The following is a 25,547-nucleotide window of genomic DNA, read 5'->3' on the forward strand; positions in this document are numbered from 1 at the left end:
CTGTCAATTATTGCTCTCGTAGAGTCGCAATTATGCAGTCTTAGTGACCTTGCATTGGTCTTATCCATTAGGAAGAGCTCTCTGAGAAATGAAGTGTCATGTTCCATACGGGGCTCGATCCCACCGGATAATGAAATAAAAGGAAGAGAGGAATAAACACGTCTCTAATGAACGCCCCGAGAACTTGGCTGGGAAACTGAATGAGAAGTTGTGCATGCTGGGAAAGAGGTCAGCATACCTGGACATGGGCTCATTTCATGTGCAATTCATGTTTTAAATGATCATTTTACAGCTCAAGAGAGCATTCTTGAAATTTAAATGCAAATTGTAGTACATGAGGAAACTAGCCCTGTCAGCTAAGTAAAGTGAAAATGTCATTATTGTAACATTATTGTGGCTTTAGAAGTCAATGTAGTGATGTATTTCTATATAATTGAACATCAGTCTATCACTGGTCAACAGTAATCCATTTACAATCAAATTTATTTGTTCACTGTAAACTTAGAGCAGATTTTTTATTTTATTTTATTTTTGCCATGTGTGAATGCAGTTTACAACTAATGCATGAGGACGACTTGCTAAAACGCGAATAGCGCATCAAATTTGCGTCTAGTTTGACGCTTGACCACTTTGTGTTAATTTGCGCGTCAAATTCACTTCAAACTATTGTTTTACGCGCGTCAGTTTCATTCATGAATCGAAATCAGAATCGAAACCCGTTGGCGGCCATTTTTATGTTGATCGAGGATTCGTATTTGCTCTGGAGAGCAGACCCAGCAAACAAATTTAGGTTCTGAAAACGTTAGTTTTTGGTTCCCAGAACGTTCCTAGTACTTTCCCTTTACGTAAAAAAAAAATGGAACCTAAAAATAAGCTACATGGAATGTTCCTATAACGTTCTTGTTTGGTTCCCTCCCAAAAAAATAACCTCATGGGACCATTCAGGAATGTTAGGGGAACGTTCTGTGTTTGCTGGGGAAGAGCGGCGTGGGGATCATTGTCACCGTATTTTTGTCCACCGGACCCTTCAGAGGCGAACCGTTTGCATAGAGCCAGCTTTCCAAAAGTTATTAATCTGTCCTGTGATTTTTTTTCTCTCTCATGTCCAGACACGAACTTATGCTTATGTTGGTTGTTTTTACATCATAATAATATTTAATATAATCTAGATATGGAATGAATAACATTCAAAACAAAATGAACATGTCTCGTATATTGAAATAAAGTTTTAAGAGATAAAATATTTGCTTTGTTGTGCATTAGAACCACACTAGGCATTTAGTCATATTATAAAATAATTTATTGAAGCATCCAGATCCTTCACCACATGAGCAAGCTGCAGGCTCCTGATTGGTTAACGTGGCGCGAATTGACGGCAAAGTTCAGATTTTTCAACTCGGGTGGCAGACGCAAATTCGCATCAAACGCGTGAACGCACATATAGCATTTGCGCGCCAGACGCTCAATTCGCGCCTTTCGCGAGAACTTGACGCGCGAATTAGCCGTATTCGAATCTACCCGCCGCAGGATTTTTTTTTACGTGCGTAACGCGTCTTTGCATTGACTTAACATTGAAATCATTCCTGCCTGACGCGCTATTCACGTCCAGTGTAAACACACCATAAAAAGAAGGTATCATATTAAAAAAGTTAAAAAAAAAAGTCATAGTAACTGTTACACAAATCATAAATATCAGAAAAAAAGCATCCTGCTCCCACAAATTGTAAACAAAGTAATGTGCTAAATAAAACAATTATAGGAATGCTGGACAAGTATATAAATGTAATACCTCATTAGTCTTATTACTTATTACTCTAAAAAAAAGTGTTTCTCAGCATTTCTTTCAGCTGCTGATGTTGACTATAAGCACATTGCTGCTGTCTTCAAGGCTCGAGGGTCTCGAGAGCGTCTGTAAACTCCAAACAGCTCTCGTAAACACACACGCTCCCTTTATAACAGCAGCGGAGCGGCTGCACGTTTGACCTGCGGCTGCGCCGAATTATCAAGAGCTCTCTCTGGATGAAGAAATCACTCGCTCCACGTCAGCTTTTCCAAGGTCTTTATTGAGTGCATTTCAGTACAATAGTTCTCAGAAAGTTACAGTTTCAAACTCTGACATACTCATCACAAGAAACGAGTGTTAACTATACAGTCTCGGTAAGGTGGGAGGGCTTTCCTTCATTCCGTATCTACAAAACAGTGTGAGCTAGTATCCATGCCATGCTAGTAGTATCCACAGTCTCTCGAACCCTTTGACACTTTGATTCTCGGTTGCCAAAAGTAATGCTCCATCACTTTAACATGAAAGTGTCGTTTGAAGCCCGAAAAAACAACAACAACACAAGGCCCGTTCCTACAGGCAGTGCCCGGCGACGCTTTTGTTTGTTCCAAACTTGCTTTTTGTTTGTGCTTGTGAAGTCTGAGCCGTGCTGGTGAACACATGCACCGCTCAGACTTCAGCTGGCACAGTAACAGCATCAACGCTGATCCGCTGCCAAACGCACACCAGACTCCACAAAGTGTCGACACTCCAGGCAAAAGAGCGATAAAATTAGACTCAATTCATTTCCGTTCATCCTCTCACTCCCTGCATGTTCCCTCAAACCTCCGAAAGGAGGTGGAAGAGGATGATACCCTTGCAAGAGATGAAGACCACCCTCAATTTTGAGTTTTTGGACATGTGCAAAAAGAGAGTTCTAAATGTGAAAAAAGAGACACATGAAAAAAAGGACATTCACATTACAAACGATAGCGTACATATTCAAATAGAAATCATATATTACATCTGTATTGGTTCTACATGAGCGATAGATGAACGTGATTTCTTGAATCAACAACTTTGTTGAACCTGGAACAACATTCCAATCAACCAATCAGATTTGAGGGACAAGTTTACAGTTTATGTCAAGTTTAGTTTTACAACCAGGGTTAGGTGTTTCTACATCAGTGTTATTCACAGAGCGTTTCTTATGTGTATGGTTAGGTTTAGGGATAGGGTTAGGATTACATTTTCAGACTGAAATGTTGTTCCAGGTACAACAAAATACTAAATACTAAAATTACTAAATCCCAGGACCATGTGCGATGCTATGAAGCTTTCTATGAAGCACTGCCATGTGTTTGACAGTATTAATATGTAGTGATAGATGGATATATTGGCCACGCCAATTATTTGACAACTGTGTGATATCTGCAACTGGAAGATTTTCACAGGAAGTTTGAGGACAGTAAGATTACTATTATTTTTTCATGTTTTAATGGCAAAGCTATTATTCCAGTCTTCAGTGTCACCTTTAAATATGCTGATTTGCTATTCAGCATTTTACACCACTAATTATTATCAATGTTGGAGACAGTTGTGCTGCTTAATATTTCGATTTGATGAATAGAAGGTTAAAAAGAACAGCGTTTATTTGAAATATATATTTAAACAAGTCTTTACTTCCACATTTTATCAATTTAAAATTATTACTTTCTGTGTGACCCCAAACCTTTGAACGGTAGCAAATATGGAGGGGGCGGCACAGTGGCTCAGTGGGTTGGACTGTCGCCTTACAGCCCAAACAATACAAATACATGCTTAAGAGGCTAAATTGTCTGTAGGTGTGAATGTGTGTGCGTACCAAGCCATGAATTGGGGAAAGTTGGGAAAAGCCCTGGCAACCTACCCTGGAAAGAAAAGTCAAGAAAATTCATGGACAGTCTCTCATGTATGACGAGAGATGGCCATAGAATCACCAAGAGTCAGACATCGATAGATAGAAGGAGGAGATGCCATTATTTAGGTTTTTTTCAAAGCTTATTGAAGGGTATTATTAATTGGGGGAAAAAATCTAGATATTGTCATCTCCCATTAAAAAAACATAACATTTGTCAACCACTGTAATTCTATATGCCTCCCTCAAAAAGACACAACATGAAATGCCATTTGCAACCCAATAAGCAGTATTTATAAGTGAAACAGGGTTTTCAAAAATAAGGATGACAGCACAATTGGAGTGTGAAAAGAACTGAGAATAAATCAGGTGGTTGGAGGAGAGAAGTTGAAAGGAACATGTCATTAAAAAGAAAATAGGGTCAGTTTTAATTTCATGCTTACTTAAAACTCTAATCTCTAAGGTCTGTCCCTTCCTTTGTCATCTTTCTTAGTTTTTTATTCCCCATTTCCCATTCTGGACTCTCTACCGTCTTTCTCTCTCATTTTGTCTTTCATTCTCCGACTGACTCCAGATCATTCATCACTCTCCTCAGCCTGTGTGTATCCCAGCATGCTCCACCCTCCCCAACGAGCGCAAGTCAGCCATTTTTCAGCTGGGCCATACAGCGGGACGCCGGACAGCTTGGTTACGCCCCGCCGCGAACGAGCTGGACGCGGGCCATGGTGAGGATACTTTGTGATCATAAATTGAGCTGCCTCTGGTCCTTTACAGAGGGGAAGACGTCTTCATCGTGCGCTAACGTTTTTATAAGAGCCAAACACCATCGCTACTACCGTCGTATTAAGGAACAGATTCGCTTTCTTCAATGTAATACAATGAAAGAGAGTATGTGTGTGTGTTTGCCCAAAAGAATAAGCCTCTTGGCAGAAGCTGTACAAGTGTGTCATCCTTAACAAAAGAGGCAATACGCTCTTTGGTTGCCATGGTGAAATTCATTGTAGCCAATTAGGTGCAACACCTTGGGTATATCTGCGTGATGGATTGTGTGTGTGTGCTGCTTGTAGAGAACAACCATAAAGCATGTGTCTGGTTAACTTACAGGCAATGTAGCGGCTTATTCATTGCACACACACACGCAAATGCTTCACAACAGGCAAATGAATGGTAGAGGTGCTAAGCTTTACAAACCTTACTGTTTCGAATTACACTTTAGGGCCTTTAATGCTAAACCTCATGAGAGCATGTGGAGGTGCTTTTAGTCATTATGACCCTAAAATATGGAACCTTTTACAAATTGCATTTATATGTATTCATTTGTAAGACACTTTCATCCAATGAGGATAAAAGCCAACTTTATTTGCAGCACACACTGATTAGACAAGCTCCCAATTTGTCAAAAGGTTAAAACCCTGGTGAAGATATTTATTTTTATGTTGGCTTTTGGAGCGTTAAAGGTCTGCATTTAACATTTAAATGACAATTTTTTTTTCATGTATTGCTTTTTTGTTTTCTTAAAGGAATAGTTTTCCTTTTTTTTTATTCATCCCATACTTTACTCACCCTCAAGCCATCCAAGGTGTATATGGCTTTTTTCTTTAAGCCGAACACAACAGTTAGATAAAGTAAGGCGTTTTAAGCTCATCCATTAATCATAAAAATTATCAATACGACTCCAGCGGGTTAAAAAAATGCATTCTGAAGTGAATCGGTGGATTTTTGAAAGAAAAATGTCCATATGCGCATTAGCGAGAGAGAATATAGAAAATACTGTATATTATTTCATATAATACTAGAAATATTACTATGAACTACTATGAATTAATAATGAGAAAATCGCTAAATATATCAACATTTACATTTTGCAACAGAACATTTGAATTATTAATAAAGAAATAGCCATTACTTTTTAAATACTTATATTATATCATTTTAAATATAAGTAAAACACCTGGAATTTTACTCATCTGGAGGCAGCTTTAAGGCGTTTACATTGATGATTTAACAATGGTATTGCCCACAAGCTTTAAAAATACTCAGTTTGAATGTAGATGTCTCTGCATATACTAATAATAAAAAGGTTGATCACCTTGCTATCACACTGATGCCTGTTGTCACTGTTCTTCATTATCATCCACACTAATAAACATGGTTAATTACAAGATCTGGCAGTGGTAATGAAATACTCTAAGAGCAGTTTGCCAGTTGTGAAAGAAAAATGTCCGTACCCGCATTAACAAGAGAGTCCAGTTCTGGCTGAGGGGCGACCTCTGACCCGACACATGACATAAGCGTAGCGTCAGCTTAGCTGAGAATTGATGAATGTGGAAGCACAGTGGGTAGAACAAGACAAGCGAAACGAATTAGAAGTCTAAAATTGTCAGAGGATTTCGATATTAGAGAAGAGGAGCTATGTCCTACATCAGGTCAGAGGTCACCCTTCCGCTGGAACAAGCGTACTGGCCGTTGCCAGTGATTATAGTTTGAAATATGGATATTTTTCTTGCAAAAACCCATCACTTCGCTTCAGAAAGCATTTTCCACCACTGGAAATGGATTACTTTTATGATAGATGGGTTTGCTTTTTGGGGCTTAAAAAACAAGTGGACATTATTCAATGCCATTACAAAGTTGGGAAGAGCCAGGATAATATTTAATATAACTCTGTGTTCGAAAGAAGGAAGTCATATACACCTAGGATGTCTTAAAGGGTAACTTATGGGATAATTTTCATTTTGGGTGAACTATTCCTTTAAAATGATATTATAAAGTACATTTTATTTATAAAAAGGTTTTATACAAGTAAACTATTAGTAATATTATTTGTAACATTTAAAAAAAAAGTTCAATGCATTAACATTACTTCATACAATAAGTATGAACAATGATCAGCATTTTTCCTCTAGGTTAATTAATAAATACACTGGATCATTCATAATCCATGTTCATATTTGTTTATACAACTTGAAATGGTAAAATGTTTTAGCATTTATGAAATGTATATTAACCTAGATTAATAAATGCTTAAAAAATTCCTGTTGGTTGTTCAATAACTAATATTGACTTAATAGCATGACCTATAATAATAATTTTTCAATTATTATCATTATAAATCAATTGGCTGATGCTATTTCTCAATGGCAACCAAAAAAAGAACAGCCCAAAGCTGACAACAGTGTGTGTGTGTGTGTGTGTTACCCAGTGCTTCATTGACTGCTTAAGTAGAATGTGCTCAATGGGGTGGCGTTGGGCATCTGTTCATAAAGGGTCACACAGATGTTCAATCCAGACACACACACAAAATAAATGGAGAGCTGGTGACACGAAAGAACATTTACCGCATTTAGCAATGTCATCTGGAAACATCTGGAGCTGAGAGAGTGATTCGGCATGATAAAAGTGGTGAAGGGCAGCGGTTTCTTTTCATTTGCTCATCATGTAAACACTTGCTTGGAAACAGATTTGCGGTTTTAAGACCCTGTAAGACCAACATTAGTACATCTCATTAACAGTGAAACTACATTTAAGTGTACTAGCTAGTTTAGGAGGTGGTGACACACCTTCCCAACGCTAGTCGACGCATTCAAACACTCTGACACAAAACTAACAAGAACGACTAGAAGAAGTAGAAGAAGAAGAGGTGGAAGAAAGAAAAGCTGTACACGTAAGTGCTCATCAGCGTGGACACACCTACAATAAACACTGTTTAGTGGCCTGAATGCGTAGCTTTTTTCACCTAAAGTATCTCTTTTTAACGGTAGTTTATACACAACTAACTGATATTTACACAACATCGACAGAGTCCGAGTTCATCCCAGATTGTTCTCGTGAGCGAGTTCGTGTCCTGCGGAATCCGTGGTTCTGTTCCAATGCGCAACATTGGCAAAAAAAAAAGCAAGCGGAAGAAGAGTGTATTTACAAAGAGGTCCGTTACACTTCACCTTCAATATGAAGGTTTACTCTGAAGATATACTCGTGTTTATTTAAAGATATACATCATTTACGCTCGTACGGCCAGGGGATGGGACGCAGGCATACGGGATGTCCTTTGGCAACGTCAGCCATACCAAAATCGACAGGTAATGGAAGTGGGAAGCAGTGGCGAAAGAAGGTTTACAGCGGGAAAAAAAGAAGAGCGATACAACCTTGTAGAAAATGATGCGAGACGTCTCAGAATTGGAATAGCGTCGTGAAGATAACTAAAGCGGGATTACAATGATGAAAAGAGGACGAAAAGTGTCTGCTTCTCCAGTTTTCCCTGTAAATGCAGCCCAAAGACACAAACAGTCGACAAGTTAACAGACGTCCTGGGAGTTCCAATGGGTCTGGTCCTGTTCCGATCTCGTCTGTTGGATATGGGATAATGGTTCCTCTCCTGAAACACGTTCTCAGATCAGGATGATAGTCTCTATTCTGGCGCGCTCCGATGGGATTGGGCTCGCCCGCTGGTAATTCTTCCGCAAGCTGCCCGGCCCGTCGTCCGGCGCCCCCTGTAGTCATGCCAGCGCAGTGCCCGTCTGGCACTGAGACATCTGCAGGTGCATGGACTGAATGCTGTTGAGGATTTTTTTCTGATGGCCGGCTAGAGTCACACCTATCCTCAACAGGTCCCTGTGAACACAAGAATGCATACCTACAATTAATTTTCGACACACATACCAACGTACGTAGCTCTATACATACACGACACGCTGCTGTGAGGAAGACATGCTGCTGCTGTACAATATGGCGTACATGAATTACACGTAGCAGATCTTTACAGGTGGACATGGGGAAGGTGGAGGGTTTCTAAGGCAAATCCTGACTAAGAATTTGAAGGTTGAGCACACAACCTCATTGGCTACTGATCCAGCAGGAACCAATCAGTTGTGCCCTATTAATAATGATGTAATTGCAAGCAGGTTGAGTTAAGGAATTATTAGCTTGTGCCATCTAGTGTTTCATGACAGAACTTTACAGTAGATTTGATGTGCACTTTTGTAAAGAATCACACGAACGAAATTTATTTACTGTTTATTTGTACCTGACATCGTTATCACAACACTTTGCAATGTAAAGTATCTTATTGTAATAATATAGGAAATATATTAGTTCATATAATACTAGAAATACAAGTATTACTATGAATGAATAATGAGCAAATCGCAAAATATATCAACATTTACATTTTGCAACAGAACATATGAACACATTTTAATGAAGAAATAGCCATTTAAATACTTATATAATATAATTTCAAATATAAGTTAAACACCTGGAATTTTAGTCATCTGGAGGCAGCTTTATGATGATTTGACAATGTCATCGCCCACAAGCTCTTAAAATACTCAGTTTGAATGTAGATGTCTCTGCATATACTAATAATAAAAAGGTTGATCACTTTGCTATCACACCAATGCCTGTTGTCACTGTTCTTCATTATCATCTACGCTAATGAACATGGTTAATTACTATTACTCTGGCAGTGGTGCTGAAATACTCTAAAAGCAGATGGTACAAGAAAAGATTCACTCCCTAAGCTACTCTTGACAAGAACCTCTTCATGTTAGTAGAAAAAACCGTCAGCACACCAAAAGGCCAAGTAAGATCATGACGGGTCTGCTGCAGCATGTGATTTTAAGTGACCGTTTCATCGCCACCTCTAAAATTACAAAGACAAAAGAGCAACACTGAATTAACGCTCAATTTACTACGTTATTTTCAGAGAGAAGCTTCTGAATCTGAATGAGAACACCCCTGTACTATCAATATATGGACCATTCAAACAGCACAGAGAGAGAGAGAGGAACAGCACAGAGCCCCCACAGGTTTATAGATATGAGAGCAAACAGCATTAGCACATGAAAGCCACTTGCATTTAACTTTCTGTTTATGCGTGGGCTCACACTTATGTTGCTAATTAAGCACAGACCCTCTCTGTGAGCGCCGGCTGCATTAATCAGAGCGTCAGAGACGCTACACCTCACAGCCAGCTTCCTGCAACGAACAAACCATCAGGAGATGTGTTTTAAACATCATCAACAGCATATCCACCTGTTCGCTCGTTAGCGAATCAAACAAGTCAAAACACATGCCCACATACCTCACCGATACGCACTAATCCTACAGTACGGTTTAGAAATCGATTTTAAACAAGTTTGCGGAGATATCTGACCACCCCACATTCTGTGATCAATGCGCTGTCTGGAAATCTGAAACTAGCTTTAATCATCCTTCACACAGACAGAACTCACAGAGTATTAGACACCATCTAAAACAAACCAATAATATGACAGGACGGCTGAATAAGATGTATAACACATAATGATTTTTTAGAAATGTTGTTGTTAACAGTGTGATCTATGAAAGCCTGTTTCCAACTCAGAGTACAACACTTACCAGGAAAATGTTCGAGTTTCAAATAAGAAATAAAATAAGCAAATGTGAGATTAAAAGTTGTAATTATGAGAAATAAAGTTGTGGTTAGCTGGTTGACTATGACCTGTTGGTTGGGTCAATTTGACCAACTTGGAGCTGGGAGGCCATCTTGGATAAGTAAGTGAAGAACTGACTAGCCAAATCTCAAAACGCTTCCGAATGGTTGACCAGTTACAAGCTGATACGACCTGGTTTTAACCAGCAGCATAGAGCTTTAGTAACTATGATGAAAGCCTAATAAATCAAATAAATATACAAACTTTAGAAACTAGACTGATTATGCCCTGGTCCAAGCTGGTTTAGATGGTTGATTAGTAGCATGACCAGCTGATGGGGTCAATTTGACAATGTCAGTCAACTTTCTTAGAGCTGGTAGACCATGTTGGCTAAGCTGGTGTTAAGCTAGCTAACAACATTAAGACACTTCAGAATGGTTGATCAGTTACCTTAAGTTGGTAGACCAGGTTTTTGCAGCTTATTTAGAAACTGTGCTTTGGTATTAAAGGGTTAGTTCACCCAAAAATGAAAATTCTGTCAGTATTTACTCACCCTCATGTTGTTCCAACCCCGTAAGACCTTCGTTCATCTTCGGAGCACAAATTAAGATATTTAAGATATTAAGATCGCTCCTGCATACAGTCCATAGGCTTCTTGAGGGACTGGCTCTTGCTGTCCTCGAAAAGTCATTAAAGACATCGTTAAAATAGTCCAAGTGACTACAGGGGCTCAATCTTAAGTTTATCAAACGACGAGAACACTTTTGTGCGCAAAAAAACAACAAAAATAACGACTTTATTTCAACTATTCGTTTATTTCTCCCTCTGCGCGAGTCAGGTTACTAGTTTAATAGCGTACGCTTCTGTTATTGTACGTCACACGCATCACACACACATGACCAGCGTCGGCCAATAGTGAGCCTACGTGTGACGTAGCTTTACGCAATCACACTACGTTAACTGACTTACAGGCTCATGGAGAAGGAAGTGAATAGTTGAAATAAAGTCGTTATTTTTGTTGTTTTTTTGCGCACAAAAGTGTTCTCGTCGTTTCGTAAACTTAAGATTGAGCCCCTGTAGTCACTTGGACTATTTTAACGATGTCTTTAATGACTTTTCGAGGACAGCAAGAGCCAGTACCTCAAGAAGCCTATGGACTGTATGCAGGAGCGATCTTAATATCTTAAATATCTTAATTTGTGTTCCGAAGATGAACGAAGGTCTTACGGGGTTGAAACAACATGAGGGTGAGTAAATACTGACAGAATTTTCATTTTTGGGTGAACTAACCCTTTAAGATGCGTTTTGGTCGATTAGATCACAAGTAGACGAGGCAGACACATTCCCATTTACACCTGGTGTTTTAAATCCGTCTCTTTTGTCCACTTTCAACCACTTCTTTCCTGATTTCGAGGGGATGGTCTATTGGTGGGTAAAAGGTTTTTTTTCTTCCAGATCTTTTGTTAACTTTTACAGTTAACAATTAACATATGAGCGTGTCTGGATCCGACAAAAAAACATAAACATTCATTTCTGCACTGAAAGTCGCAAGACCACACTGGGGATACTGTGAGTGCGTGAATGGTGATTCAACCAACTTTGGTCTTCAGCCATCAGAGTTTAAATCCTGTCTGGCTAGTGTGTTTCCCGTAATGTTTACGTATTAGACCAGTAGGCGAAGGGCAGGCAATATTTTGTAGGCTGTTTGAATACATTCGACCACATGAGCGATTACACTTCGAAAGCAATCGGGTCAATGTGTTTTCGACTACCTCTTGGAAGTGGTTGAAAGTGGACAAGCTGAATACGTTTAAGACCCCGCTTACAACTGTATATAGCGTCATCCACTTTTGATTACCAAAACGCATCTTAATACCAGTTGTAAACAGGCAACACATTCTGATCCTAGGGCATCATATAGATGACGCTTTTGACATTGCGTCAAAATCCAATGCACATGGCACCATTTAGCGTCAATATAACATGCTTCGGTTATGGGTAGGTTTAGGTCTGGGGTAGTGTTACGGGTTAGACCACTAGGAGGTGCCTTTTGGCCCAAATATATCTGCGTCTCATATTGACGCTAAAGGGTGCCATGTGCGTCGGATGTAGACTCAATGTCAAAAGCGCCACCTATATGACGGATGGAGTCTTGCATAGAACCACAAAAAAGTTTGGATTGGCTGACCAGCTTGACTATCTAATGCCAAGATGACCTGTTGTTTTCAGGGTAGAGGTTAAGTAACAATAATGAAATGATTTGTAAAACACATCAAATTTTAAACTCACTCTGACGTCATCTGGGCTACCAGCTGTAGGGATGTGAAGCCAGAGTTGAGGAAGTTATCTCTGTACTGAGACATCTTGACAGCGACCAGCCAGTCCTCTACAGAACTAAAGGTGGTGAAGTCTGGGATGGACCTGTCCAACAACGGCTGGGACGGACTGGTGGAGGAGAAAGAGAGAGTGAGATGCAGGAGAGCATAGGAATCAAATGACCCAACATTGGGTGTCAGAGTTGCAGTCTTTGTAAAGACCAACACTGTGGGGGACTATCCTGTTTTTCCAAGTATGAAAACAGCTGAATATGGGGAATAATTATGTCTTAATATCTTTATTATGTAAAAAATGCCTAAATGTTTAGGGTGTGTTTTTCTGGCTAGTCTACAGGATTTACATTATCATTCAAAAGTTTGAGATTGATAAGACTTTTTAACGTTTTCGAACGTCTCTTGTATGCTCACCAAGACTGCATTTATTTGTTTTAAAAGAGTAAAAACAGTACTAATGTGAAATATTACTTCAATTTAAATTAACTGTTTTCTATTTTCATATATTGTAAAATATGACTGATTCAAGTGATGGCAAAATTCCATTTTCAGCATCATTACTCCAGTCTTGAGTGTCACATGATCTTTCAGAAATCAATCTTTCTAATATGCTGATTTGGTGATGTTGAAAACAGTTGTGCTGCATCATATTTTTTTGTGGAAACCTTTATAGTTTAAAAGTTTAAAAGAACACCATTTTCAGACATAGAAATCTTTTGTAACAATGTAAAAATTTGACTGCCACTTTTGATGAAATTAATATTAACCTTTTATTAACCTAATTTTAAGGTTCCCACATTGGTATAAAAATAAAATATGATGAGTTTGTTGGACTCACATAGTGGGTATGCTGGCAACTGCTTTAAGGCTGGTGGGATTGCGGATGAGTTTGTCGAGCGTATTGACAATATCTGTGAAGCGTGGCCGAGCGTTGCGATCTTTCTGCCAGCAGTCGAGCATCAGCTGGTGGAGAGCAGTGGGACAGTCCATGGGGGGCGGCAGCCTGTAATCCTGCTCTATGGCGTTGATCACCTACACACACACACACAGATATAGAATATTTTCATTAATTGCTTTGTTTTCATTTGTGGGGGAAGCATTAGTTTCATAGTGGATTCATAAACATGCTAATTAAAATTGTATAAGGGTAAAAACAGCAAATAAATTATTCGGTAACACTTAACACGCTAATAATCATTAGTTAAGCATGAGTAAACAGTTAATTCATCATTCATAAAGCAGTTTATAAACACAGCTATAAATGCTTTCTTCTTGATTTAAAAGCATATCTATAATTTGTTTCATGATAGTTTTTTCATACTTTATTAATGATCAATTTATCAATTCTAAATATAGTATTAAATTTTTTATGAACCAGTTATTTAAGAGTTGTCGGTGGTTCATAAGATTACTTAGAACGTGTAAATAAATGATTAATAAACTATTTAAATGTACATTTATACATCTTATTATTCAGACATATAGTGATGGTTAGTGTGTTAATAAATGCTTTATTAACATGTATTTATGCTGTAATTCAGGGTTAATTTGGTTAGTCATAAAGCATTTAGTGGTGGTCAGTTAACTATGTTTGTGAGCTCATCTAAAGTGAGGACTAGTCATGCCTTGTAAAGCATTTATAAAGGAGATTTAAAGGCAGGTAAATATTTCTATGTTCTGTATCACTGTGTTGTGTTTGTTACATTTTACTGTTTAGAAGATTGATGCACCATTGAATCTCCTTTATAATACAATTATTAAATGCATTATAGATATGCTTATAAATCAAGAAAAAGGCATTTATAGCTGTAATTATAAACTGCTTATTAATGTCTATTAATGCTTTGCTTAACTAATGATTATTAGCGTGCAGTTATTATAAAGTGTTACCAATTAGGCTTAAGTAATAAATGATTACTAAGTAAATGTTGAACTAACTCATGACAAAGTGTCACTAAATGAATAATTGAACAAATATTTTGAGTCAAATCTTTTGTTTGAACAACAAAACCGATCCATGCATCCAAATTACCATTGTAACAACTCTAAATGAACACATCAACTGTGTGTTCAGCAGAATACTAATTTTGTGTTCAGCAGAAGAAAGAATTTAATACAGGTTTGGAACAACTTGAGGGTGAGTAAATGAACTATCCCTTTAAATAATACCATGCCATAAAAAAAAGAAGAAAAAAAAAAAAACAGATCCAAAGGCACACTATTGTTTTATCCCACATAAATACCCTCATATATCAGTTTTGCTGCATAGAAGCCACAACATGACACACAAACAACCAGTGAACATCATTAATCATTAATCTTTAACTGTGATCTGTCGTTGTACCCTCCTCAAACACTGGACTCTCTTCCCATATTCCTCCCTTACTGATTCTATCTGACACAAGCAAACATCAAATGAACAAACAAACATGGTCTATCCTCTGCATACCAATTCTGAGCTCTGGTTTACATAAACATGAATCTAAATATCTGAGGATCAATCAACTCTGCTCCCTCAGCGGCCGCTTTTCACCTAAACGGATTCCACAGGACGGCAGTGAGATGTGGGCTCTGAGCGCTCCAGATGTCCTGCTGTTTCATTATGCTGATATGATAGTTTTATGTTAATTTGGGATTGGATTATTGTTAAAAACTCTAGAATATCGAATACTGAAGTGTGTGATGGGTAGAAAAAACACCGTCCACCTCATTCACAACTTTACCCTTGGCGGTTCTTCTGCGTCTGAGAGGATAGGAGCTCTTTTGATTTGTTTTTGGTGCATGTCATGTGATGTTAAACACTTTGTAAAACAGCATTAGACAGCTTTATAGTCCTTCATAAGATGTTTTTTGTGAATCTCTAACAATATAATTTTCAATGGATATAATCTTTGGGAAAAGAAAGTACATGCAGATTATGTACAGAAAGTACATAGAGAGTCATTATTTTCTTTGAACTGAATGTTCTGAATCTTTGAATGCTCAATTTATATATTTTTTTTTTTTACAGTTGTGAGTTCGGGAGTTCCAGTCACAAGTTCCTCAGGGTTCGTTTTGCAGCTCTGATGTGTTAACTGGATGCTAAAAGGTTTGGGGAATTTATGTTTGCATTGGCAGGATTTGATTTTCTGAAAATACCAAGAGAGCCTGTGATGTATTCACAATACAAACAGAAAAAAAAAAAAAAACATTTTTGTCTGCACACATGCTGGAAGATTTCAATGCAGAGAGACTTTGAGGAAGGACTCAAAGCAGTGAACATTAAGAGCCAATGAGATTGAAAGGCAATGAGACTTAGGGAAGTCTCGGTGTTTGTCTCAGGGGTCTGAGAGCGATTTGCAATACACTTTATATACATCAAGAATGCATCATGAGGACCTACAGCTTCACTGTTCACATACATATTGCAAAAATCATTAGCCATCACAGGTTGCCAAAAAAGGTTATGATGACACGCAAGACGCAACAAGTTTAGTTGTAGTATTATTATATTATATTATATTATATTATATTATATTATATTATATTATATTATATTATATTATATTATATTATATTATATTATATTATATTAATTATATTATATTATTAAATTAATCAAATCAAATAAAATGTTTTCTTATTATATATTATTTATATTATTTATAATAATATATTATATAATTTATAATATATAATTATTTTATTATTTATAATATAATATAATATAATATTATATTATTTTAATTATATTATATTATTAAATTATATTTAAAATGTCATAACAATACTAACAACAATAACAACACTACTAATACTACTACTAATAAAATTACCATTATCATTATTATTATTATTATTAAATACATATGAAAACATAATTATGTAATATAAAGTGGACAACGAATCACACAAAATGTTGTTTTCTTATTATATATTATTTATTATAATATATTATATAATTTATAATATATTATATAATTTATAATATATTTATTTTATAATATAATATAATATAATATAATATAATATAATATAATATAATATAATATAATATAATATAATATAATATAATATAATATAATATAATATAATATAATATAGGATTGCCTCGTTAAGAATCAGGGCAAGCGTGTCTCAAAGCCAGTTATAAACAGCAATTCCCTGTTCTGTATAAAATGTAAACTTACATCTTGGTTGCTCATGTCCCAGTAGGGCCTCTCTCCAAAAGACATCACCTCCCACATGACGATCCCGTAACTCCAGACGTCACTAGCAGAAGTGAACTTCCTGTATGCGATTGCTTCCGGTGAGGTCCATCTCACAGGGATCTTTCCACCCTGAGGAAAAAACAAAATACATGACATTTAAATGGGGAGCTGTCATGTGGATTGATTTTGTAGGATTTTACAGGAATCCATGTGACTCTACGTGACATTTATGTACACATAACCATCCAATAGAAAAATATATCACATTCACATGAACAACTGGGAAGTATGTTGTCTGAATAAAACAAGTAAGCAACAGGAATCTATCGACTCACTGAAGTTCTCCATCCATTGCAGGTATAGATATTTGCAAACAATGGGGCGCATTTACATTTTTTAAAATTCAACATGGCTGAATTCAATTATTTTTGCTGTACAAAACACCATAAAAAATAGTACACACACAATAGTGAATGTGTGTGTGTACGAGGAGGTCTAGTCTTGTCCATGGAGGGTGTCTGTCTGTAATTGGTCTACCTGAGGCTAGATTTGTGTCTCACTGATTAAAAATGACAGTGGTTTGTTTCACCCGAAAGATTTACCTCACACACCTACTGTACACACACACACACACACACCTGGTTTGAGAAACCACATGCTTTATGTTCCAGTATACTGATGTCAATGAATTCAGTCCAGCAACTGACATCAACAAAACAGTGAATTTGTAGGTTTAGGCTTAAAAAGTGACAATAATAAAACTAATATTTTTTACATTTTATAAAGAAAATACGAGTGAGCATCCTAAATGTTTTTTAGCAAGTTGCAGTGTGGTTGCTACATGATTGATTATTGTCTCCATGCATTCCGGTCTTTAGAAACGACTGGGGTCTCTAGAAGTTAAAGCTGCAGTTCGCAGTTTTTCCTCTTTGTCGCCATCTCTGTTCGAAATCTGCAATTGCAGTCATTCGCAGAATTATCAACTTTACGTGAGTTGTACTTTGACACAACACAGCGTGGATGAACACAATGTTTGAGGAGAATGTGCAGCTGTCAATCACCGTGCCGGTGTGGATCATAGACTGTGTGGAGACGCTTATCATTAATTAGTAAAACCGTTCAAATTATACTTTGTTTTCAAATTGTTAATGCTAACAATATCCGCATTGTGTGACTCATGTAATGTTCTTCCGATATTATCCTTGTTTTCGCATGGGCCGGTTTTCTGTTGCTGGCTTGCCGCTCCAAAGTCCAAACGAAGTCTTTTGCATTTTACAGCGGGTGAATCTCACATGTCACTGGTGATTGTCGTTTGAACCTTTCTGGATCCGCAATCAAATTGAAAAGTTTAATTATATCAAGTGCTGTGAGAAAGGATAAATCTCCACCTCCAACATCCTCACAATCAATAAAGCCTAACTTATATCCGGGACTCCTTCTTTATGTGTAGACGTGATGTAATGACGCAATCCTCGAATCTCCCGCGGAAATCACCACTGGAATTAAAAACATTATTACAAGCTTACCGCTTTGAATCGAGCTAAGGCAAGCAGATCGTTTTGAATACTGGCTGGTTATGTATTTTCTCAAATTTATTTTGGATTATTTTTAACCTCAAAAAGCTACGGACTACAGCTTTAATATAAGGGAATTTTCCAGCACCTTAGCCCACCTGATTTTCACTTTAAATGACAATTTTGTAACGTACGGACAGAGACGGTCGGATCCATGTGCAGCACTTTATTAAGACAAGCAGACATGAAAACTGGCAAACAGTTAAACAAAGGGGCAATCCAGAAACTCGTGGTCTAAACAGGCAATGGTCGAGGCAGGCAGCACAGGTTCGAGAGCAGTCCAGGAAACAGGCAAGGGTCAAGAGTCCAGGGAAACACGGAGACACAGAACAGGGAATAACGCTCGGAATTGTACGCTTACAGGGTAACAAGACTTCGCAAGGGACACAGGGAAAACTCAGGCTTAAATAAGGAACTCAATAACCAATAATGAAACACAGCTGAACATAATGAAACACAAAGAGTCCATGGGGAAACAAACATGGGGAGAGGGTGCCCTCTAGTGGCTCTCGAGGGCACCACGGCTGCTGATCGTCACAAATTTAATGAAGTTTCAAAAAATAATCAAAGTGAATTGCAGAAGAGGAAAAATAAATTTGAATGATTGTGCATAATGTCTGCTTGTGGGTGGGGATATCTCATTTTAAATGCAACTCTCGCTCAGCGTCTTTACACTGTAAAAAAAAAAAAATTGTTGGTTTAACTTAAAAAAGTAAGTAACCTGGTTGCCTTAAAATTTTAAGTTGATTGAACTGGAAAAAGTGGGTTAATGCAATGGAGATTGATTTATTCATCAGAAACTCAAAATAAAAAGTTATCTCAACTGAATAAATTATTTAAGTTGTTTTGACAAAAGAAAAAATGATGTGATAACAAATCTTGAAAGTATTTTTTTTTTTTACAGTGTATAATGGAAACAAGTATATGGAAGTACAACAACCCAACACAAGATTACATAATCTTGACATGTGAATGATAAAATGAAAAAAAAAAAAAAAAAAAAAAAAAATATATATATATATATATATATATATATATATATATGCATGGAATTGGATGACTCTTTGTGCTTGAACTTTCTCCTGACCTTTGTGAATAGTGACCTGAAAGACTCAATTTCATCTTTATCGATTCCAATAAAAGACTGAAACAAACAACAGCCTTAAGGTCACCTTCACTTCACCTTCACTTCACGAGAGGTCTGTCACCATTACAGATGTAACAAATAAACACTGAGTTCAGGTTAGTGACAATTACTTCTACATTGAATCCATGCAGTGACCGAACTCCATTAATTGTAAATCCAAAAGCTGCACTGGTTTTCACCAATGAGAGTGTTTGAAAATAAATAGGTGAATCACTGAAAGTTGTAAAGTAAGCAAATACAAAACTTTTGTATATCATTTATGCAGCATTTGTTAGATATGAGCTGTTCATATATAGTTCTGTTTTTGATATGAGCAGCAGTCTGACAGAACAATGAAGATCTGTCCATCACAGCGGCACATGCACACAGCAAACAACACTTGAACAACTGCAGAAGAAAGACGCACCACTTGTGTTTAATGTCCCAAACACAAACAATCTGCATTGGAAATGTGCCTGCATGGGGTAAGATGCAGCATAAATTTACAGTCGATCTGTGAAATATCTAAAAAGACAGAAGAGAAAAGAGACTGTCTGTCTATCTACTTTACAGTACTCAAGTGAGATTGATGACAAAACATGAAGTAATGCAAAAATATAGAGTGGTGTAACACAAACCAAACACAAAACATATACAATGATATAAAATGACTCATACTTTGATAAAGGGTCCACCGCCCACCCCCATCTAACACTGATGTCAACAAACCAATGATGCAAATTTGATGAATACCAGATCACCTTGTGTCTAACTGCTTTTCAATTATAACCCGTGGCCATTCGCTTTCACGGATCTAATTTGCTTATATCTCCTTCACTTAGGCCTACATTAATTTCAAAAGTCCAAATTGTGCTGCAATAACATCAGCAGGCAAATCAGACGTCAGGGGAGCTGGTTCAGATAGCAGTAGGCTATCGGTGCGCATCTAACCTTTCGCCCTCTGTTCCCGGTCCCGTACTGCCCCGCCACCGCCCAGACACCCAACGGGGACAGTGCAAATTAAACCACGCTCACCTAATCCTTTATCATCCGTTCCCTTCAATTTCCCATCCAGGATTTTTAATATTAGATTATGACCTTGTCTTTCATAAGCAGGTTAAGTATTCTTTCTTCCCCCTCTCGCTCTTTCTTTTTCTTTTAAGAGTTTTTGAGCTTAAATGAAACAGCACTTGTACGCCACTGTGAACTGTTTTCACTGGGATCAAGTCTGTCACATGGCACTGTGCCCATGCTGCAGGTCAAAGGGCAGATTTCATGTTTAAATAATGACAGCCGAGGACAGCCGTGTGGTAAAATGGTGTTGATATCCTCCGTAACTTGCTAACCAATCTGCTCACAGTCAACATTTTACAAGAGAGGCAAGAGTCAAGGCTGCATAAACCCATGCAGGAAATTGAGACTGAATTGATAGTTCATATTGACTAAAATAAATCACCAAAAAATGCTGCAGCACAAATTACACACTAAAAGGGCAAACGACAGTTTTATAACTGCTTGTACATATTTTTGGGGTTAACTTGTAACTTGACCCCACTGTGGACATAGGGAATACCTGGAATTGAGCATCTTGTTGAGGAGAGGTATACAATTACTGTATTAGAGATAAAATCCCCAAAACATGCATTGAAGAAAACACACGGCATATTTAGGGACCCGAATATCATAGGGCTTCAAGAATCCACTCAGAACACCGTCACAACCACCCAACAACATCCTGGCAACCATCTAACAACTAGCTAGCAACATTGTAGCAACCACCCAGAACATCCAAGAAACCACTCACAACACTAGATCCAAGCACCCATCCATAAAACACTAACAACCACCCAGCGACATCTTGGCAACCAACCAGTGGTTGCTTGGATGTTGTTAGCTGTTGTGGGTGGTTGCTACAATGTTGCTAGTTGGTTTTTAGAACAGCCCGACTGATATGGATGTTTTGGGGGCCGAGGCCGATACCGATATTAGGGAGTAAAAAAAAAGCCTAATATCGATATATCGGCTGATATCCCAGATAGCAAACTGACATTGAATCAACGTGGAAATATGACATCGAAACAACGTTGATCTGACATTTTGCTCATCGAATTAACGTTGAACCAACGTCAGATGCGTCATTCTTTCAAAACTAACGGAAAATCAACTTGAAATCAACGCGTTGTTTCAACGTTATGAAAGCAAACCAATTTTCGATTTCATTTAGCTTTGAAGAATGCCGCGTCTGACGTTGGTTCAACGTTAATTCGATGAGCAAATCAACGTTGTTTCAATGTCATGAGAGACGTCGTTTTCACGTTGATTCAATGTCAGTTTGCTGTCTGGGATTATATACGTAAATATTGAAATTTTAGCAATATTACTTGTGTATGTTATAGTAGTGTACCAGTCAAAAGTTTGGACACACTTTCCCATTTGTGTGTACAATTTTTTGACTGATACTGTATGTAGAATACAGTATATAAACAGAATATAAACTGTTAAATATATATATAGTGACACATATATGTAAATATATATATAGAGTGAAAAATATATGTAATGGAGGCAGGGTAAACGACAGAATGAGAATGATACATTGCTGTAAACAAACTAGTTTGTTTATATTCTGTATGATGTATAAATTTTCTCCTCTGTCTTTTTTATGTACAATGTTCTATTATATTCTAAATAGTGTTGCATAATCTTCACTAATGACTTTGTATTTTTTATTTAGTCACGTTATATAAAAAATAACTTGTATCAATAAATATATCAAAAGTGTCACTGGCAAAACCTTGTTATCTTCTATTATAATCTTAACTCCTCTAGTCTCTATCAATGGAGGAAGTACACTTTTTACAAAAGTAAAAGTAATAATACCATAATGAAAACATGTTTAATTACAAATGCACAGTACTTTTACTTAAGTACTATTTTTAATAAGTTCTGTATGTCAGCAAAATGTACTAAATGTGAAACTACTCATTAAGCAATATATAAAGTCACATATTAAGTCTTATGATTATACAAATTATTAGAATATTGCTTGATGCTGTAACATAGAGTTATGGTAAAATGGGCTGACACTGTGTTTACAACCGGACGAGGCTGTTGTCATTCGCGTGGCAACAGCTGTTTACCCTGAATGTGGCAAAGCGCCCGTTACAAAGCAATTTTGTCCTTTGCGTTAGTACATTATAAATATAATGAGGCATCAGTTTACTCTGGGAGATTTGTCACTCGCGTCGCACCGCATCCAGTGTAGACAACATTACTGATTATAATGGGTTCAACTGTCTTTTGTCGCACCGCATCCACTGTCTTGTTAAGGCAGCAACAGAAAAGCATGCAAGTGGTGTCTTAACGGTAAGTTGCTAACTAGTTACCAGTGCGCTGGTGGCATGAGTCTGTTGAATGGGGATTTAATACTATTTTGTCACATGGTGAGACATAAAGCTTAGAAAAATAAAATAAATAACACAAAAGCAAGTGTTACTTTAAAGCTACGCCGTGTAACTCTTTTAATTTATTCTTAGCTAAAAACACTTAGTTCTTTCAAAAATACATGTGCACATTATTGTATATTTACTTCGTTCAAGTAATAAAGTATTCTCGTGAGTGTATAATATGCCATTGAAAATACATACAGGTAAGGGGTTCTAATGTCAGCCGCCATGTTGCCAACTCCATCTTGAAAGTACATTAGCCAAAGAGGGACATACCCGTTAATTCAAGCTTCGCCTTTCGCGCTTACATTTGAGTTCACACTCATGGACGAGGTCGAACTGGAAGCCATGTTAATCTTGGACTACATTGGCCACCGTAGGAGTTAAAACGAAATCGGAATTGAGAGGAACAGAAACTAATATTCACTGGATGGTCATATACCTTTTCACCGCTAGATGGGGGTAAAAATCACACTAAAATCAGTGTAGCTTTAAGATTCTAACAAAAACGTATTATTTGGTATAAATGAAAGCATAAAATCAGCGTTCATTAAGAATGAATCTGGCTCTATGGAAGTGACCTTGAGACTTTCCATCTAAATGCTGTTTTACACTATTAAATTGGTACAAAGCAAGCTGTTGTGAGATCAGGAAAGATTAAGAAGCATAAAACGAGCACACATGTTGTTCTCAGCTGCACTGCACTGGGGACTGACACACACACATACAGACAGGGAATGTAATAACTGATGGGCTTAATAGCTTAGGTACCTGTGACACTTCAGACTATATCAAACACACACAAATGCATTTCTTGTTCTTAGAAATGTGTTTTTTAAGTGGATGAACAGACTGTACATGTACTAACTGATAGTGGTGCCGTCATTCATTCTCTTTTCAACACAAATACTAGCTCTACTGCTTGAGCTACAGGGGCAACCGGTGCCAACGCCGATGCAACAAAACCAGACAACTGCTTTATGATGGTCAGATGGCTTTTTTTGCGTGTGTCAAAGGCCAATTTTCACTGCCAGCAAACCAAGATGGGCAGTGTAAACCAGTGAGAGTTCTTGGCCAGAATAAGTGGTAATCTGAACCATTCCTGACACTAACAGGCAAAAGTCTGGCTAAACAAGACTATACAATTGCATGAGATGCTAAAGGACATCAGACTTTAACACCTGGAACTGAGAAGACAAGTGTGGGAACATAACTGAAGACACTGAAGGAATTGAAATTAGTGTATAAACAGGAAAGGGAGAATGAGCATGTCACATTCCACAATCTGGCATGCCTGGGAATGGAGAGGAAGAGGGAAACAGAAAGTGACAGAGAGGAGGGTGGCAGGGCGAGGGGGTGTCACACATTCAGATCCCACCTCAGTGTAAATAGTTTTATTTTCCATTTGCAGCACACAGCCACTGCACTTGTCATGCTGACAGCGAGAGGGAAGTCTGTGTTCATGCTGAGAAAGTGAGGGACAATTCTTTATTTCTTCACTTTCCATTTCACTCCGTTTTCTATTTCATCTCCTCCAAGACCAAGAATCCTCCAGTTTTGGGCGAGGAACTCATTGGCTAGTTTGTGTGTGTTTTAGAACAAGATTGTGTCATCTTCAAGTTAGACACAGTACATAAATAAGATGAAAACCAATTTAAAAAGCAAAATGTCCATGTGACAGGAAGACAGATGGGCACAAATACTTACAAATTTCTCATCCTGAGTCCAGTACAGTACTGTACTGTGTGTCCAGACTGAATGACTGAATGTGACTGAGCTATTTAGGTCTTGCATTTTTCTATCCAAGTTTGGATGGGAAGACGGATGGACAAACAGTAAGACAGACATACAGAAAGAATGATAGACAGACAAATTGGATGGATGGATGGATGGATGGATGGATGGATGGATGGATGGATGGATGGATGGGTGGGTGGATGGATGGATGGATGGGTGGATGGATTGGGTCGGTGGGTGGGTGGATGGATGGATGGATGGATGGGTGGGTGGGTGGATGGATGGATGGATGGATGGATGGGTGGATGGATTGGGTCGGTGGTTGGATGGGTGGGTGGGTGGGTGGATGGATGGATGGGTGGATTGAGGGTGGGTGGATGGATGGGTGGATGGATTGGATGGATGGATGGGTGGGTGGGTGGGTGGATGGATGGATGGATGGATGGATGGGTGGATGGATGGATGGGTGGATGGGTGGATGGGTGGATGGATGGATGGGTGGATGGGTGGGTGGATGGATTGGATGGATGTGTATACTCAGTCAATATGTACCGAATCAGTGTTCCATCACCAAAAAGGTTCCATCGCCAAAAGAAGTGCTTGATGTTACTTCATAAAACAGTAATATTGGACGCAGAGAGTGATTCATTGGTGAAAGAGTTGACAGAGTGACAGATGAAGCAACATAGTCAAACAACCTGAAAGATCATCACTGCATGGATGGATGGATTGGTGTGTGTGAGTGTGTGTGTGTATTTGTGTGCTAATCACATCACAGATACTTAAACCTTCATATCTTCTGCAAATCTTTGTAGAGGCCTGCATTTCAGCCCGAGCCCGACGGGCCCCCGACTTATTTACACTCCTCGGGCCGGGCTTCGGGCCAATTTTAACGTCATAGTTCACACGCGGGCCGGGCCTCGGGCCTGTTTTAGGCTTATCTTTTTTATAGCCTATTTTAGATATTACTTAAAATAAAATATGAGAAGGTGACTATTGAAAAGCAAACATAGAAAGACGTTTTATAACCTATCATACTGACATATATGACCGACAGTCTGCTCACGGCACGCAC

The 25,547-nt window shown here is 37.9% G+C and overlaps 1 protein-coding gene across 2 annotated transcripts in view; it reads right to left on the reverse strand.

The window, feature by feature from the left end:
* Nucleotides 1-2,045: 2,045 nt before the first annotated feature.
* The window catches only part of ephb1 (EPH receptor B1), a 306,795-nt gene continuing 283,293 nt past the window's right edge, over nt 2,046-25,547 (reverse strand). For both annotated transcript variants that reach the window (XM_089131064.1, XM_089131063.1), the window contains exons 13-16: nt 16,569-16,718; nt 13,238-13,431; nt 12,359-12,514; nt 2,046-8,267 (exon numbers count right to left, since the gene is read on the reverse strand). In XM_089131064.1, the coding sequence (XP_088987190.1) occupies nt 8,153-8,267; nt 12,359-12,514; nt 13,238-13,431; nt 16,569-16,718 (615 nt within the window). In that variant the 3' untranslated portion in view covers nt 2,046-8,152. The remainder of the gene's footprint in view (nt 8,268-12,358; nt 12,515-13,237; nt 13,432-16,568; nt 16,719-25,547) is intronic.

This window comes from Pimephales promelas, chromosome 5, assembly GCF_988280905.1.
Source record: "Pimephales promelas chromosome 5, fPimPro1.hap1.1, whole genome shotgun sequence".
Taxonomy (NCBI): Eukaryota; Metazoa; Chordata; class Actinopteri; order Cypriniformes; family Leuciscidae; genus Pimephales; species Pimephales promelas.